At 40.7% G+C, this 12,500-nt stretch overlaps 1 protein-coding gene across 1 annotated transcript in view; it reads right to left on the bottom strand.

The window, feature by feature from the left end:
• Positions 1–12,500, bottom strand: part of lrp8 (low density lipoprotein receptor-related protein 8, apolipoprotein e receptor) — a 77,171-nt gene that overhangs the window by 59,194 nt on the left and 5,477 nt on the right. The window contains exon 3 of the mRNA XM_010786474.1: positions 1,044–1,172. Within this exon, the coding sequence (XP_010784776.1) occupies positions 1,044–1,172 (129 nt within the window). The remainder of the gene's footprint in view (positions 1–1,043; positions 1,173–12,500) is intronic.

Below are 12,500 nucleotides of genomic sequence, written 5' to 3'. Positions count from 1 at the left end.
TCACTACTTAGTAAATAAAAAAAGTTTGTGTGCGTGTGTATTTTTGTGATAAAGGTTGGAATTCCATAATGCCATGGAACCCATGTACACTGAAACTCAATGCACGTTTTGCTATTGAGTGCCCTTTTAGCCAAGAGCAAGAAGATTTAGGCTCTATAATGTGTGTGAATGTGTATTACTATGGAAAGTGAGAGGGTGTTGCAGATGATGGATGTTTGTGTGTCTGCGGTTTGTTCACAAAGTAATTCTATAGATTTCCTATAATGCAAGCTAAGATTTGTGTATGAGCATTTGAGATATCATACTCTGGAATATGACATCTAAAGAGCTGAATGTCTTGAAAGACACTTTGAAGAGAGATATGTGGTTTTCCCTTCTTTAACATCCCACCAATTCCCTGAAGTCTGCATAGTGACCTGCTTCTCCAACTTTCCAGACCATCAAGCAACAGACAAGAGCAAGGACATGAGTAAGGGGAAGAAAAACCGATTATGTTCGACATCTCTAGACACATAAGACAGAAAAAATATATAAATAAATGAAGAGATGAAACATTTGACTTTGTATGGCAGCTTTGACGTTGACTTTAAAATGTTCCCAGTTGACCAGATTAACTGAATCATTATGTGGTTCAAAAAAATATATTCCTCACATAGCCAAAAGTTTGTGAATTTGTGAAACATTATTTTAGATCAGATTGTCGTTATTGTAATCAAAACCTGTTTTCCCTCTCTTTCTCTTTGGTTTTCAGATCTCAGTTTTTTTTCCACCTCTGCTGTTTTGGATTCTTTCAAAAATATCCATCTTTTTTCACGGTGAAAGAGAAGTAGGATCTGTAGCCGCTATATAAACTTGAATTGAAAAAAACAAAACGGAATTAGCTATTGAAAGGCGTCAAGCATTATAAAATAAAGTCCATAAGTCCATTCATGTTTAGTTCCGCAGATACAAGGATAAAAGCTCTACAGATCATAGTAATTGTGTAACTTGCCCCAGTTTTCTCCCATCACATCCCACATTTCCACCGCCCCCCTGGAACGTACCTGCAGCGCACTGCTCCTCATCTGCTCCGTTCTCACAGTCCCTCTCCCCGTCGCATCGCCATGACAACGAAACACATTTGCTGGCAGCACCTCCGCAATCAAACTTCTCCGGTGGACAGGTCTGTCGGCCTGTTGTGAGGGGGTAGGTGAAACACAGCGAGGGAGACAGAGGGGGGAGATAGGGAAAGGAAAAGGAAAATGGATAGCAGATGAAGAAGTTGAAGAAAATGAATGGAAGGGAAGGAGAACAGAGAATAGAGAATGAAGACAGGCAGAGTGAAATGAGAAACAAAATAGAGAGGAGGCAAAAGATAGAGAGAGAAGGGACAGCCAGTCAATGAAACAGTTTGATAACTTAGTTATCTTGTTGCTCCTATCGATTCTCCTGCAAAGGCCTGTAATTAAACCAGACACATAGTGACAGAGGTACAAAGAAGCAGCCATACTGTCAGGCAGTCACACAGCCAGTAAACACAACACACAGTACACAAACGAAAATAAAATAAACTTGAATCAGACGTGGAAAATACAGGCACTATGAACTTGCAGCCCGTATAAACTAGAGCTGCTTGTTTTCGGTATAAATTATTTTACCAATTCATTATTTTGATGTGACATTGTCAAAATATCTGTTTTCATTGAGGACCTGCCACTGACGGTTTTTAGATAAAATTACTAAGACATTTAGAAAATCATCAAATGGCACAAACATCAGATGTTGAAGTGAATGAAGTGAAAAAGTACTCGTTACAGTTTGTCAAACATGCACACACACATGCAAAGAAACTGTGTGTGAGTGAGGAAGTGGTCCCTGTTGGTAAAAGCCCATTACAGTAGAGAAGGCCATTGTTCCTACATGTGTAGCTCGTGGGGTTGGTACTGTACAGGCAAGACAAATGTAGCCGTCCAATACATCAAATTTACACTGAGTCCCCAAAGCAAAAGCGTGTCCCTTCTTCTTCCTGCACACCACTACACCCCGCCTCGATCCCCCGCTTACCCCCGCCTCCCTGTTCAATCTCTCACACACACTCACACACCATAGGGACTCTAGCCCCAGATTACATTACAGTGCCTTGTCAAACTCAACTCAATCAATTATACATATTTGACCACGAGCATGCTTTTTGGCAACAAGCCTGAGTGTTTGTGTGCGTGTGTGTGTTTTGTGCCACAGATCAATAGTACCTATGGGATTTGCCTATTTAAGTCTCATTCCCTATTTATTAATCTCGTATTTTTTTCCACCTATTTTTTTATTTTAGTAGTAGACTACTGAATAAATTGCTGCCATTCGAATGCTGCCCCTCATGGATGGACTCTGGGGGTTTAAGCCTTGCCGGTAGTGATTGTCAGCATTTTCTCCAACGGTGTAGTCTACATTGCCGGGTTCTACATCATTTAAAATGGGGCTACTGGTATTTTATTTGTCAATGGAACTGGACAGGTTTGTGGTCTGAATTCCTCCTTTCTTTGTGCAGGTTGATCTTTTTGAAGACCTCTGTTTGTGTTAATGGGAGGAAGGAGGCCTGTGAATCTGGCTTACTGTTCAATCAATTTCAATGTGTGTTGGTGTGTGTACTGGAGATACTTTAATATCAATACTAGTCTGATGTACATTATTTAATGAATCTCAGTTTGTGTGGATCAGCAGAGTCCAAGGGCTACTGTCCGAGACTTTCTCATACAAACCCATACAGAAATACACCCCCCTAGGGGGTAAGTCCACTAAGTGTGTGATTGACAGTTGGGTTAAAAGGATGTAATTTGTCGGACTGACCATTTCAGGCCCCGGTAGTCAAGAAGGGCGGAGTCATGGAACAGCTGCCAATCAAATGACTAAATACAGACAAGCAAGAAAAGACACTCCATTGACATTAATAATAAAAAACTCAATCAGATGATTTTCATCCCTAGGATAACAATGTTCACTAATTGAAATGGACTTTCCAATTTCTTATCATTATAAGTTCAAGTAATAATGTGTGACTATTAAAATGTCTGCTCTGCAACTCTCTATTTGCTTGGATGTTTTATATCAGCAGCTCTACCAATGTAATATATTCTATATTTGCTTTGAGTATTTATATATTGGAGTATTGCAGAGAATTCAAGAAAATTGGTATGTGCAAACTAAGTGAAGTGTTTTACACTGCTTGCAGGAACAAGAGCAGGTTGTATAAAATAAAAAAAGGTGAGATACATTTACATAAGTAGCAATACAACAGACACCAAGTGTGCACAGAAAAAGAAAACCATTCAAAGAGAGAAAATCCCGTAATATAAACTCAAGTCACATTTCTCCCTTCTGTATTTATAATTGAGCATCATAATGCATACAAAATCTGAGAAAAACCCTCTCAAACATTTTATATCAAGGTTTCCCTGTCTGACTTTGAGAATCCAGATGGTAATGGTGTTGATAATGACGTTGTATTCAATGTACTTGCCCCAGACTTTTGAAAGTCAGTGCTTAGCACAGGTTTGCCCTCTCTCTTTGTTCTCTTCTCACTTTATGCTGACAGGTGTATCCAGCAGCAGAGCAGGCACTGAGCAGCGCTGATGGACTTGTCAAGAGAAAGCTGGGGACACATCTATGCCTGCGGAGTTTTGTGCTCTATGATCATATTCCAGGTAAAGTGCCTCTTTCATTGCAGAAAAGTTTATAAAGGTTGCATTGCTTAAAAATGTTGAGAGATAGAACAAGTGACTCAGATGATGGTGGTGCAACTTTGCTCACACATTTATCTAATGAACACATTTGTACACACGCTTAACAAGGCAGGCAAACACATAACCAGAACTATCTATACATGTAGCTACAATTCTTATTCTCAGCTGCCAGTCATAGGCGTTACCCAAATTCACAATTAGCCAGCTTTTATATTGAACATATATTTAATGGCTTATTAAACTCCTGGGGCGCAGAGACAAAAACGTGGCAGCTAGCAACCAGCTAACATGCTTGTTGCCAAGGCCTACAGCGGGTCACAGCTGAGGAACTGATGCTAGCTAAACCCCAGTGGAGCTGCTTGGTGGCGAGCAATAAGTGATGGTGGTTGGAGACGGCAGCTCCCAGGTGGGTGCATGCATAATCGAATGAGTGTGAAATAGGGCCAATCCAAGCATGTAGGGTTAGTGAATGTATCCGGGATATATCAAGGTAAAGCAAAGAAATAAACACAATTGGCTCAATAGCCGCGTTCACACCGGAGTACTTTTCCCACTTTAGTTCCGATATAGTTCCGAATTGTCGAGTTCACACCAAAAAGAGCCGGAACAAAAATTAGTTCATGAGAACCTTTTTACCCCCTTTTCCGTCCCTGCTAGAGAGCAGGGACTCTCATGCGGCTCTCTTGTGAGAAAAGAGCTATATTTCTGATTGGCTGGGCGGATTGCCACGCCCCGTAACACTCAAAAAAAGTGAAGCCACCATTTTATTATCCTCGCATTAGCATTATTAGCATTAGCATTATCCCAGCGCAGAAACGCAGAGAGACTAACTTATGGCAACACAAAATAAAACATGGGAGCTGTGGAGATGAGGGCGTTCTGGCGATTTACTCGGAAGGCTTCAGTAGAAGCTGCTGGGAGTCCCAGCAATTTCTACTGAAGCCAGTCATGGATGTATAATAAGCCAGTCCCCAACTCCGGGGACTTCCGGCCGGGGATTTTGGGAGGCAGTATACGCCATGAAGTTGTTTGCGGCCTGCCAGTAAACCCAAAGCAGAAGAAGAAGAAGTGACGTCAGCGGCTTCATTTGCCTAATCCACCCCCAGGGACTTATTCCGGTGTGAACGCGATCTGTACTTAGTTCATCAGAACTAAAGAGTTTTGATGAACTAAGTTCTCATGAACCTTTGTGGGAAAAGTACTGCGGTGTGAAAGCGCCTAATGACCAGGTCACACCTTTTGGCTTAACTTCCATTTCTGTGACATATTCAGGCATGAACCTCTAATAGACTCACCACAGTGCCTTCTCATTCATACTGTAACCAACACATTTATTTCACAGTTGCCCTGTGTTAGCAGTAATTTTCCTGTCAGCATGTGAGACTGTTCTGTTAGTATGACACTGAATTAGAAAGTAGCGGGGAGTAAGATAGCATACACATTCTTTTGATGGAATTTCTGTTTTGTTTTACAGGGCAGAATCAAGCCACCAAACAGTAACATAACGTTGGAGAAGAGTAGCTCTAAGAAAATATGCTGGTAAACTGACTGAACTATAATTTTAACATGGTAAACAGGGAATATTCAATACCGTGCTCTCAGACTAATGATTTTATGTTAAAAATGAATACAGTGACCTGACGATATGAAGTTAACTGAATTCTGCAAACCAGATTCACTAAACATATTTTATTTGAATAGCCCCAAGATCTTATGCAAATCCCACAATTAAAGTCAAGTGAACTGGCACACACTGACATTACATTGGCTACAAGTAAAAATACAAAGACTTATGTCATTGAGGATTTAATTATCCTATTGATATGGTGCACACTGAAAAAACTGAAAAGCTGACTTTAATTAAATGTATTATGTAAACAAATTTCAATTTCAATTTTTGCCTTAATATTTTGAAATATGTGCAGCTGAATTTATATAGGCCTTGCTCGTCCTAGGGTGAGAAAACTCATTTAGCACATAGGGGACGATGCAGTCTTTTAAGTCAAACGAGTCGACAACCAGGATTGGTACAGACCTTTGTCTATAGTATAGACTTGTTATTCCTCTCACATGGCCTGCCTAAGTGGCCATTATGAGCAGGGTATATAGGGGTGGACTGAGCAAGGCGCTGTATGCTAATGAACTTTTGATTAACTACCCTCTTAATTTCCCTTCACAAGGAGGGAGGGGATTGGAGCATTGAAGCGTGCCACCATGTCCTCTCTCAAGACGTCTGCCTAGCATCAAAGCTTGCCTCCCAGGTGATTGATTCAGACGGCTCGTAGCCCCGAAGGCTAATGCTAAAGTAATGTTTTAATCATGAGGTGTGTGTTTAAGGTTGGGAGGTAATACAAGTCATTCTTAAGTCACTGTCTGCCAGAGTGAGACATCACGTCAAAACAAAGGGACATGGGAGGAGCGTATGTGTTAATATGGCACATGTTGAATGTAAGCGTATGAATGATTCACCCTCTGCTGGCATAAAGCATTATAGTGCCATGCATCTAAAATGCTTGAAGGTACACTGAATTCCCCATGCCCTGACAGCACAGTGCTGATTGATGATGTACATGCTTTAATGTATTTTTATGCAAACACCCAAAAACCGTGTCTCATCACATTGGTGGAATATTATGAATGCCCAAATACTCTGCACTGCTGTGAATACAAATTGGCTCCATATTATGCTGTATTGGGCAATTAGAACAAGATTATTGTTTAACACCATTTTGGTTTGCCACATTATTCGTCTTCACGTGTCTGTGATAAAAGAATGAATTTCAAAGTAATTTGTACTAAATTAAATCTATATTCAGTTCTTCTCTTTCTCTTTGCCTCAATCAGTGTTTCCCGCACATATATTAGAGGTCCCAGGTCAAGATGTTCATTACTATTCAGAGCCCAAAGTGATTTACATTTTTGTTTAGATAAGTAGACAATAAGTGTAAAATAAAATGAGGGAATGTTATTTTGTTGTTAGGCTACGCACAACAATTGCTTCCCCTCCTTGCCTGTGCCTTATAACATAGGTATCTCCAGTCTTTACACTTTTATATATGTGCATCTTTCTTCAGATATTTTTGAGGTTATCATTTTGTATATTATTGTTTTTCATAAAAAAAAGCCTTCTTCACACTACTGATAAAGCACTATCAGTAGTGTAATTACAATACCACTCAATACTCCACACACTTCAAAGTTAAATAGATGCAATATTTAACGATAAAAACAAATGCAGGGTTAAAAATCTTATTTTTTCCCCTTCTGTAAAATCTAGTTGTAAGAATCATTACAGTACAAATCAACATGGACATCATGAGTTTCACTAATGCCTCAAGATAATGAGTGTATTAATGTTTGTAGTGCAGTAAGAGAATGAGAAGATTGCACTTATGTCATCCATGTGTCTGACACATCATCAATTATTTCTAACAGTGGGTCCATAACAAGATGATTGTCTGTGAAATAGCATACTTAAAGTTAAGTTTCAGCCATGAGGTTGCACCATAAATTGGGGAGTGGCTGCTTGAGGACAGTAGACTTTCATTGCTTGGCTACTTTGCAGGAATAACAAGGCCAAGGCATCCCTTGAATCAATACACAACCTTGAACTTGCCTGAGTCAGTTTGTTTTTATACGGACCATAAACATTTACTCCATTTTATTTAAGACAATTTATAATATATGCCAGGCAATTTACATTGACAAGCCTCAAACACGTTTTCCTGGATTAACCTCGATTCATGGACGAATAATGCGACAGAGAAAACAATAAAATATTCACAAAGGCGGATAAGAGGGAAGGAATAATGGAGGGCAAAAAAAGGAAACAGAGTGAGATGTAAGAGGGGGAGGTTGGGTCAGATATTGGTCACTGGATGGAGATTTTTAGTGCAGGGACAGACTAGGACCAAGGTAATTGGATGAAGCTGCATAGCGAGAGACGCAGAGGTATTGGGTTGGAATCTGATCAAATTGGGGCTACTGATGACCTGAGGACATACGAACACACACACAGTGGAGTACAATCCTCATCTGTCCACTCACCTACTCATCTCTTAAACATTTCTACAAACACACACACACCAATGTGCTTTAATACACAACCAAAGGACACAAACATACAATTATGTGCATTATATCTCCACAGGTTACGCTGTTATCCATTCAGAGACTGGGTTTTAGTAGTATATTATTATTTTGCTGTTTGCAATTTCAGTGTTCCAATTCGGCTTGTAAAGGACTTTGGAAGTCTAACGGTTTGATCGGTTGCAGTGGCTCATATACTCATGGTTACGCTCATTAACCTCGTTTCAAACAGTGGTCTTGTTTTCACAGGCTTGTTAAAATAAATTAGGAATTGTAATGGTTCTGGGAGTGTCGAACACTAACTTATATTCAACTCCATAGGGTTTAGACCATTTGAAATGCAGTTACCTTTAGTTTATTTATTTCCCTAACCTCTGGTCAGGCCACATGTTCAAAGAATACTTAGAGTACGGTAGTTTAAAAAAATAGTCTTTATCTAAATTGTTATAACATATTTCTTAATTGCATATTAGAGCTGACATGATATGATAATGTTCCTACAGAAAAATAGTCAACTATTTAAAAACCTGTTTAGCATTTGTAGTGACATTCTCTTGGTTTCAACTCCTCAGATGAGAGGATTTGTAGCGTTCTTTGTATTATATTGTTGGTAACTGATTATTTGCAGGTTTTAGTAGAAATAAAAGAAATGTTAAGATGTTACCTTGGGCTCTAAGAAGCTGTATGGGCATTGTTTTTATTATTATCTTCACAAAGGTTCTAAAAATACTGATCTTCCTCCTTGAAATGATTGCGTGTTTTGTTACATGAGTTTGCCTCAGGGGGTTAGTGTGAGCTGTCAGGTAAAGAACATTGATAAAACTACTTGATGGACCCACAGGACATGATGAACTGACTTCACAGGTCAATGACAATTGTTTCTTCTTATAGGGTCAACTCTCACATCACACGCAATGTAAAGGAAAATAAGTTTTTTTCCAGCATTCTCACTTCTTACTCACAATTACTTCATGCGAGTTATTTTGGAGATGGAATAAGTGTATGGGCACATGGGCATCATCAGTGTATGGATGAGTTAAGGTGAGTATGTGTTCTCGTGTGTATTTACTATGTGGTTACATATATTTGTGTATGCATGATGCAGTGGTGTGTTGTTCATAAGCATGGGTGCATAATATATGTATGTGTGAATGCATGAGTGTGGTACTTTGCATATCCTTACACCGGAGAGCATGAACTGAAGCATGATGATGCATGGCCAGTAAATATGAGGTAGGCTTTTTGTGGGGGAAACTTCTGTGTAGCAATGCAGGAGGAGTCACTTATTCAAAAGGAGACATGGGGAGAGCTGGAGCTCTGATGTCAAACACCAATGGTTTATTTGGAGCTTCGGCCGGAGAATTCACAAAACAAGTCCAGAGTCAGAGGTTCTGACTGCATGGTAGAGTTGCCACGTCTTATCTGAAGCGCCTGTCTCTAGATAGACCGTTTAACTAGTTTGGAGAGAGTAATCAACATTCTTAGGCCAGATAGACTAAACAGCTGGGGACACTGAATTACTTGCGGCTGACGCTTATGGCCTCGAAGATTTCACACCTTGAAGTCCACAAACCCCAAGAAGGAAGTGTTCCAGTGTACCCACAACAATAAACCATTTGTGACCGAGAGTTTCCCGATCATAAACTGGTGACAACAACATATGGCTGAAGCAGCCCCTTCCTTAAGGGAGATAACAGACGTCAGGGTTGGTCATAAACGTCATAGGGCAAAAGGTAGATATCTATGAGAATTATTCCCCAACACTTCTTGAATGAGAGGGAGTTGGAAAAGACCAGAGAGTGGTTTACATTGTTTTGAATTAAGAAGGAAATGTGGCTATAGAATGTCATTGGACGCAATATTAATATGAAGCTGCATTCACATGACTGCAGATCTGCGCTGGAATTGCCTGGTTTCTAAGGAGAAAGTAGGTCCGCCCGAATAGGCAGAAGCTATAGAGGATGACCAGCACAATACATAAGATTTGTGATAAAAAGTGTTGACTTCCATTCAATTTAATGGAAACTTTGGGTATGCTTTGGTCGGTCGACCCCTTGGCACTAAATTTAAATGAGAACTTTTGACCACCTCTACTCTACTCAGCCCCCCCATCCCACCGCCTTGTCCTTCAGATGTAAAATCCAATTTATGGAAAGGGCAAATTTAGTTAATATTAGATTACATTTTAAATGAAGGTTAGTGTTGATTAGTGGCTTTCATTGGAACACTGATCTCTTATTACTCTTGCCCTGATATAGTGAGAGGGGGGAGTGTGCTGGAAAAAAGACATCAAAGTCAAGAGAAAGGACAGAAAAAAAGAGAGCAGGTGCAGATAAAAGGAAAGTAGTGTGAAGCGAATAAAACACAATAAAAGCCATGCAGCAGAGTAATATTACACACAAACGCAGGGAGCTTGAGAAAACACCTAAAGAGTGTCAGAAAACCAACGTTCAATAACAGTTTTCAGATAGAAGACGGAAATTAAGATGCAATCAAATTATGAAGCATGTTTTATGAACATTTCTGAACTTTTGAAAATTAAATGTTAATCAGTGAGAATTCAATAATTAGTCTCCTGATCTATGAGTACCTTGTGGCGTTTCATAAAGCTACTGTCAAGACAAATAACATCGGCTGTGGCATGGATGCTAACCCAACAACACTGTGGGACGATTCTCATGTCATGTCACGTTTCTATGTCTAGGTTTGGGTGTTTTGCTGTTCTCCCTGTCATGTTTTCTTCTGGGTTATTGTCTGGTCCTCTTCCCTGTGTTTTTCCTCCCGTCGTTAGTTTCCCTGGTGTGTCTAGTTGTCTGATTGTGTTCACCTGTGGCCCTTGTGTTTCTCCTCCCCTGCCCGGCTGTTTCTCGTCTTGTGATTACCCCTCCCTGTATTTAGTCTTGTCTCTTCCTGTGTTGGTTCGTCTTTTGTTTGTGACTGAGTTCACCGTGGAGTGTTTTGTGTTTCCATGTGATATGTTCGATAAGAGCCCTTAAAATAAAGGTATTATCAGTATTATCTGCGTTTGGGTCCTACCTGCTTCACTCCTCGTATCACACTGTGGCTAATTGCACCAATGAAGTACCAATTTGTTTTTAAATCTTTCCTTCTAGTTTTCGAATGTGGAGGCATTTAACAGTGAAATGTTAAAGAAACAACAGGAGCAAGTACAGACATTGAGAGATAATGTAGAAAAATGCAGTTATTTTAAGCCTTCCCTTGTGTTTTCTTTCCAGATGGAGCAATTCCTTATTAATCTTATTTCATAAAATATAAAAGCTTTATTTTCGTTATTGCCACTAATTTGCACAAAAGTGCCTAGGGAGTCAGTTTATCTGACTGAGATTTGAGTTAATGCCCTCTCTCCCACTTATACTCTCTCTCCGTGTCACTGTCTCTCTCAGGCTGTGTGAGGATGAAGAAGGCTTGTTAAATGTGGAACCATTAGCACAGTCTAGTCAGTGCCAAAGGGGGAAGAAATACAGCGTGACACCAGCGCTCTCATAGGAAATTGCCATTTTCTTACAACAGGCCCCTCTTAATGGTTGTTTAGTAGACGACACATTGGGCATTAAAACTACCGCCAGTGGCTATAGTGCCACATCTCAACTAATGATTGCATCTGAGGGAGGCAGACACCAGGAAGGAGAGGGAGAGAGGGAGTTTGGGATGCACAGAGTGGGGCACACTCAGAGATGATATCCTCTGTGGCAGTTTATTCAAAGGCTGGGTCAGGTGCGAAGACTGTATCAGGTCACATGAGGAAGCGTGTGGCACAGTGGATAGAGCCTTGCTGGTGGGATCAGGGGGTCACAGGTTCAAACCCTGCTGCAGTCAGCATGTCGTTGTGTCCCTGGGCAAGACACTTCACCCCAAATTTGCTCCTGCGGGGATTGTCCACAGTACTGAATGTATGTTAGTCGCTTTGGATAAAAGCGTCTAACAAATGACATGTAATGTAATGTGATGTTATGTGCACAAGAGAACATGCTTTAGGTTTAATGCTCACCTTTTGTCCTGGGGTCCATCTCTGCTGGCTCCCTGGTATCCTGTGGCCCCTCGGAGCCCGGGCTCCACCTGAGAGAGGAGGGAAGCGGGAGCGAGCAAGTGCATTGAGGATATGGAACAACAGTGATGAAACGCCGAATATTGAACAAGTGAGCGCGTAGTTGTATTTAACGAAGGAGCTCACTTGGGTGTGCGATTAAACATGTGGCCGGGCCGCTTCTAGCTCCTAGCGTTCGCCTATTGGTATATTAGCAAACACGATATGAACGTGTAATCAATCTTGCCTGGTCTAACTGCCCAGCAGAACCGCATAATAGAAAAAATGCACCTGCGGGCGGCCGCCATACGGGTATGCTGGTAGTTAGAATGATGAGAAAGTACGTTTGTGATTAGCATTTTAGAGATCTACTTGGGTCCCGGCTTGCTCCAACACCGTTCACCTGTCAGCTCCACGGCGTCACCTGGCGCAGTCCCTGATTGCCCTGAAAACAACCACAGGACAGAATGTATTCAACTACACGATAGTTCACAAATTGCTCATGAAGACTTGTCCTGCATTTTGATTGACAAGCCAGCTGGGAGCTCGCAGTGCGCCATATTTTATAGATGCAATATTCAAACGATTTAGATGCAATGCAGCGAGGGGAAATCAGCAGACTGTTAGAATCACAAATTAGACCATGCTGA

This window comes from Notothenia coriiceps, unplaced genomic scaffold (assembly GCF_000735185.1).
Source record: "Notothenia coriiceps isolate Sejong01 unplaced genomic scaffold, NC01 NC01_scaffold00029195, whole genome shotgun sequence".
Classification (NCBI taxonomy): Eukaryota; Metazoa; Chordata; class Actinopteri; order Perciformes; family Nototheniidae; genus Notothenia; species Notothenia coriiceps.
Note: the sequence above shows the minus strand (reverse complement) of the source record. Positions and strands in the feature narration are given on the sequence as shown.